This window comes from Epinephelus lanceolatus, chromosome 1, assembly GCF_041903045.1.
Source record: "Epinephelus lanceolatus isolate andai-2023 chromosome 1, ASM4190304v1, whole genome shotgun sequence".
In the NCBI taxonomy this organism is placed as follows: domain Eukaryota; kingdom Metazoa; phylum Chordata; class Actinopteri; order Perciformes; family Serranidae; genus Epinephelus; species Epinephelus lanceolatus.
The window spans coordinates 33,260,318-33,266,778 of record NC_135734.1 but is presented as its reverse complement, the minus strand read 5'-3'; the positions used below and the strand labels follow the sequence as shown (position 1 = coordinate 33,266,778).

General features: G+C 42.2%; 1 protein-coding gene across 2 annotated transcripts in view; it reads right to left on the bottom strand.

The window, feature by feature from the left end:
- Positions 1 to 55: 55 nt before the first annotated feature.
- Positions 56 to 6,461, bottom strand: part of LOC117257283 (mitogen-activated protein kinase kinase kinase 12-like) — a 36,632-nt gene continuing 30,226 nt past the window's right edge. For both annotated transcript variants that reach the window (XM_033627359.2, XM_033627358.2), the window contains exons 11-14: positions 4,099 to 4,810; positions 3,275 to 3,342; positions 2,149 to 2,449; positions 56 to 1,795 (exon numbers count right to left, since the gene is read on the bottom strand). In XM_033627359.2, coding sequence (XP_033483250.1) covers positions 1,709 to 1,795; positions 2,149 to 2,449; positions 3,275 to 3,342; positions 4,099 to 4,810 — 1,168 coding nt within the window. In that variant the 3' untranslated portion in view covers positions 56 to 1,708. The remainder of the gene's footprint in view (positions 1,796 to 2,148; positions 2,450 to 3,274; positions 3,343 to 4,098; positions 4,811 to 6,461) is intronic.

Here is a 6,461-nt window from a genome sequence, read left to right as displayed (position 1 = left end):
AGCAAAACAAGTAGTAGTAGTAATTTTTTTTTGTATATTGTATATACATATATTATTTCTTTGTTAAAACGGCATTACATTTTGTGAAGAGTGCATTATGACTTGTTGAGGACTCGAGACTCAAACTTTATGACTTGGAACTTGCCAGTCTTGATTTAGGACTTGACTTGGGACTTGCATGTCTTGACTTGAGTCTTGCACAACAATGACTTGGTCCAACCGCTGCCTTCAAAAAGTGGTCTTGAGACTAAGTATGATATTAAGTACTACAACACTGAGCTGAAGTCTCCTGCCACAGATAAACCTGTGATTTCTCTGTGATGTACGTACTAAAACAACACGAGAAAAGGATGTTTGACTAAATGAGCCACATCGTTAAGTTTTCCCCAAAATAATCTAAACACTAATCAGCTCCTCTGTGCTGGTACACTGCAAACATTATGTGGTAGAACTGAGAGAAAGCAGAAAACCATGAATGTGATCATTCTCAGTTATTCTGAGATCCATTTTGATGTTTTGTGTCCCTGTCATCCATGTACCTTCAGTCGCTGTCAGAAATCTACAGTCTTTCTCCTGCTGCATGGATCTAATATTTCATTTTGATCTGAGTCACAAACATTGTACTTTATCACAGGCATGCTTTTCTGATGCTATATACACCCCTAGATGCTCAGAGAGGGATTTTCAAACTGGTATTGCATTTTAATACAGTAAACACTGCAATACTAATAAAAAAAGCCCATCAGTCCTGAATGAACTCAGCTGTACCAGAGCAGACATATTGCTTTTTCTTTGTTCACACGTTCCTCTTTATATCTGTGTTTCGATGCTCAGACATAAACAGCAGCTACAGTACATCCTCCTACCATAAGCTTTTTTGAGGTTCAAATAGAATAGCGCCACCTAATTAGAAACATCAGCACCTTTAAATTATACAATCTCACATTTTAAAAATTTGTTCATTTTACAACATCACATATTTACACTGATATTAAAACGCAGGAGTAGAAAATGGAAACGTAATCCATGACATAAATATAAATAAAAAATGTAAACGTGTTTTTTTTGTAAAGAATGTCAATGAATTCGCTGTAAAATAAGAATAAATTAGTCAGTGCATAACGTTTTGAGTGGAAATGCAATATGACACGATGATCACGAGGAAATCATTTCATAAAGTAAGTGCAAGCAGCAACATCAGTGACAGTCCTGGTGATGTTGATAATAAAGACATAAAATATAATGACGCCCTGATAGGATCTTAGATGTTCTCATATGACACAATGTAATGTAACATGACACATTTTCCTAACGGAGGTAAAAATATTGACATGGAAGATGATGAGAGACATTAATAGACAGTCCTGTGGATGACCTCTTTGACCGAGGCTTCTGACGCTGAGGTGTTTTTGCAAAGCTGATCTTGGGCCAGTTGCTGTGGTGGCTGCTGCTCCGTCAGCTCGGCTAGTGCCCCAATTCAGTTTCACATCACTGTGATGCATTTATCTCAAATGAAATGGGATTTTCTGCCTGTGTTTTTTCCCCAGGATTTGACACCACTCACTGAGGATTTGTTTTATGTTCCTGCTTGTGATAACGGATACAGGCCTCTCTGCAATGTCCCCGATCATGACTCTGTCTTTCAGAATAAAAGAGACATTCACAGGCCGATCGGCAGGAGTTTTGAGTAGGTTGAGGTGTCAGATTTTCACCAGTTGGCTGGTGGTTGGCTGGGCTCTGCACTGCCTGAGTGGTCCAGCTCTGCGCTGTCACAGTCTGAGTCGTCATACAGGCCCTGGTGTGAAGCAAAAACACAAATCATCTGAGTTAGAACAGTAAGAGAGTCTTTAAAGGAAGTACTTCACCCACAAAATGATCATTTGTACATAAGGTACGACCATTTCTGAATGAAAAAGATGCCAAGAAATTGATTGCCTTTATTTCAAGCCGACGTGACTACTGTAATGCACTTTTTACTAGCCTCCAAAACAACACAGGGTGAGTAACTGATATACAAGCATCATTCTGACCACAAAATTTCGATCCTGATCTATTATCTGCATCTTAGTATCTATTAGTAATATCTCTATGTCCCTATATATTAATCCATATCATGCATTCCCCTTTTATTCGCTCTCTGCTGCCTACCTCGTAATTATGGTCGTTACTAGCGAGCTGGGTCTTGACTTGTCTAAGAATAGCTTCCTTCTCAGACAGCCCGTCAGAGCCCAGCTGGGTCGGGTCAGACGGGTCGGCGGGAATCTCCGAGCCCTGAGACAGCAAGTCGTCGCTCTTGTCGTCCAGACGCTCGTCGGTGTTGGTGCTGACGACGTCCGGTGTGCCACTGTGGGAGTGGTCGGTGGTGTTTCCCTCCTCGCCGTCTGAGACCGACAAGTTCTCTGAGCTGAAGGTGGACAGGGACTGGCACTTACTCATGCTCACGGGACGCCTGGTAATGTAATAGGAAAGAGAAAAATACAGTATATTGACAAACATTCTCTATTTTTAATGGTGTTTCTGCATTTAAAGAGAGAAATGATGGATGAAAAAAGATGACATTGACATTTAAGTTAGTTTGGATAAGACTTAGATATGCTCTCTGTACTTCAACACAACATACTCTTCCTGGCACTCCTCTCTCCATTTTTTTCTTCCTGCATTAAGTCAAATCATGTGAGATTTCAATGACATTTCTCCTTGGACACTTGGACACAAAACAGACTGGAACGAGTGAAAAGGTATGGAAAAAAAAAAACATTTAATTTCTCTGTAGTGTCCTTTCCGTATTTTGTAAGACACTCATTATAACAATCTGAGCCTGTTAATGGCAAAAACAAGCACTTTTAATGGACGTAAACTGAATGGGTGCACCTGCCCTGAGTGGTTAAACTGCAGCCAGTTTTGCGGCCGTGGTTGCAGCGCTCCCCCTCAATACTGGGCCAGTTCCAAAAATTGTTGTTTCGAGGAGTTGCTTAGGAGTCGAAAAACAAGTTCAGGTTGAAAAATACCACTTTAAGTTACAACAATGCTTTCGTTTCTGTCTCTTCAGCCACATGTGGCATTATATTATAAATATAAGGATCACACTTCATTGTGTGCTGCTAATATTCACATACTGTGTGTTAAAGGCCCTGCACGCCCACACGTGTTTAAAATGTAAATTTCTCATTGTGTTAGGAAGATGAAAATGAACTGTTTTATATGGGTGCGCAGATGGAAATGTAAATAAAGTGGATCTTCAATAATTATATTCAGTGTGCTTAACAACTCGTACCGTCTCCTTGGCAACTCCACTTCGCTGTCCACTTCTCCTTCCTCTTCCTCTGATGACACCCCACGTCTCTGTGGAGAAAATTAACAGCATGTATGAAACCCAGCAATTCCCTGTTTTGGTGTGCATTAACTACCCTCATTCCTGCCAAGATTCCTGAGCTGTCTGGTAAGATACGACCCTGAAGACACCCTGGGTACAAACTGTACATGGTGCCACTTTGAGGGAGCCAAAGTTACTGAGGTTTGGGGACGACTGAATCATCAATGTCTTTGGCTACTTAAACATGTCCATCACTTATCTCTAACTTATGAAACATGCAAATACCCTCAGTTAATGTATTAAACAGAAAACTGAAGTTGCAACTACAGCTACTGACAAAGGCACAGGTGGCAGTAACCACTAATTAAGTGGCCTGTAATTAACCACTTAAACATCCAACGCACTCTGTGTGGGGTTTTTTTGTGTGCGTGTGTTATCCGTATTTGTAGCATAAAAATGAGGACTGTACCTAATGGAGTGGTGGCAATTATATTCAGCAAATTACAGACCACAATGTTTTGACTATCTGGACTTAGTTAGTGGCAATTATTAAAGCAAATACATTAAATCATCACAGCAGCATTTTTCTCTTGTTTGACATCTCTGCAGGTGCTGATTTGGACCAGTGCAGCCTCTCACAGCTAATTAAAGGTCCAGTGTGTAAGATTTAGTGGCATCTAGCAGTGAGGTTGCAGAACTTAAGTCAAAATGATTTCATGAAACTGGGCTAGGATTAGACGCTGCCTTGTCTCATTGTGTCCTAAACAATGCTGTTAAAGTCTCACCTGACTGCGTGTGACTGCTGCCCTGTAGAGCAGTGCTGCAGGAGTGAGGCGCTGACTCCTTGGTGAGCGTGTGATCACCGTCCCCTCCTCCTTCTCCTCACCCTCATGAGAAACACGAGAGTTCCCGAGCACAGACGCCCTCCCTGCAGCCGCTCCCCTGCCGCACGGTGAGTCAGGGCTACTGGAGAACGGGATAGAAGCTGCATCCTCGCTGGGCGTGTCACTGCGTGGAGGTGTTTCTGCCAGGTCGTCAGTCCCTACACCCACATCCGGCCCCTCCTCCTGCCCTCCAGTCCTTCTGCTCTCCCCCAGCCCAGCTGAGGCGCTCTGGCTGCCCGCTCTGTCCAGCCCCGGCCCGACCTGCCCCTTCCTCCGGCCTTCAGCCTCCAATGTGGTTGAAATGAGATCCGGGCTTGAGGAGTACATCTTCTTGAGCAGCAGATCGTGCTGCAGGCCTCTGAGGGCCGCACTGGGGTCTAGATGCTGCTTGCTGCTGGGAACAGATGAGGTGGCGTTGACCATGGCTAATGAAGAGGAGAGTGTGGCTTTCAGCTGAGCCAAGTCCCCGCTGCTGCCTTTACCAGCCTTCCTGTAGCGGGGTTTTCCTCGGCGTGAGCGGCCGGGGGAGGTAGAGCCCTTGTTGGGGATTGTGACCTGGGTCATGGAAGAGTCCAGTTTGGGGAGGATGACCTCTGACTTTAGTAAGTCTGGCCTGGAGAGGACAGGGACAGAACAAATATTAAACAGGAGGAAAAAAATAACTTTTAAATATATTTATTGCCGGACAGATGCTAGTTCATGTTGTGCACTCTTCACTTTTTAAATTGAAGGATAAGGCTGGTGATATTCTTTAATTTTGTTATTGTCAATAAATTCACTGTGAATACTTTGAACACCTTTATCCCGTTTGTGTCACTAAGTCTTCAGCCCATTAGTACAGGCTCAACACTGATTGTGTGTAGGGCATCAAGTGCTAGAGGGGGCACCAAAACAGCTAATGTTCAGTAATCATAATAATGAACTATTTAAATTTGAATCAAAACTACAATAGACACATTTAGACCATTATAGGCAATGTGATATACATAACTGCGTTAAATAATAAAATTAATTATGAATTAAAATGAATGAAAAGTAGAATGTGTCTTTCTGTCCATGCCAGGTAGCTCTCCTGCTCTGTCTCCCCCTCGTTAACCAAAATTTAATTTCCCTGTCATTATTCTGTGCATAGTTACAAGCTCTGCTGGCACCAGACGTCAAACTGACGTCAGAAAGACGTTGACCTCTTATGTCCGTTAGGCATTCAATTTTGATTTGAATGAAAATCAGGTTGATGATATTTAAAACATCTAACGACATAGAATTTCACGTTGTCTAGATGTTAACATGACGTTTTGCAGATGCTGTGGTTTGTTCTTTATACCATACGACCAAATGGTGGTAGTCTATGTGAAGATGATGTTGGCATGAGACATTTGGAAGACGTTGGATTTTGGTTACTTAACAACACAGCTTAAAACCAACAAAATATCAAAGTCATCTGTCATCAGTATTCTACATCAATTAACGATGGCATCAGACGTTGTCCTGTGTCCGGTGATGAAACAAATAGAATTTGGGCCGCAATTTACATTACCATCACAGAAAGCGAGCATGGCTGAACCTAAGTGATGTGATATGTCTGTCTCTCCTCTGCTTCATTCAGTACCAGGGACAGTGCTTCAGGCAGGTGGGTCAAAAAGTGACAAAGCAGCGTTCTAAGTTATTAATAACGCACAAAAACACTGCATGCAATAGTCCACAGTCTCAGTCTGTGTAGGTGTTGCAATTGTTGGTTGTATGTAGGGGATGCCGACGTGAAGCTATGATGGGGCAAATTAATTTCAATGTTCATTTACTGCTTCTACTTTTACTAATTAAATATCCTACGTTGGAAAAAAGCCAAAAGAAGGGGAGGAACCACAAAGCAGTTTTGCTTTGAGCACACAAATGGCCAGCAGCAGCCCTGTTTATAACAAACATTACTCTAATAGGAGTAAATAGCGTATTTATTGGGGCCTATTTCAAACTGTGGGTTTGGTGCACTAGTGAGCACCCAGTTCAACAGTGTGGTTTTAGTAGTTTCTGCACAGGAAACACAAGAAATACTTGTTAGAAGGCTCGATTTATTGTTGGTGTTGGTCTCTTCATTGGATTTGTTGACAATAATAAGCTATAGACTGGCACCTTTAACATTGCCTTGGATACTACATAACATTCGAGATAAGATAGATTAAACTCTATTTATCCTGAGGGAAATTGCTGCAGCAGTCACAAAACAAAGTGGGAGGAGCGCACATACATATATTCAAGGGCAACTTGAT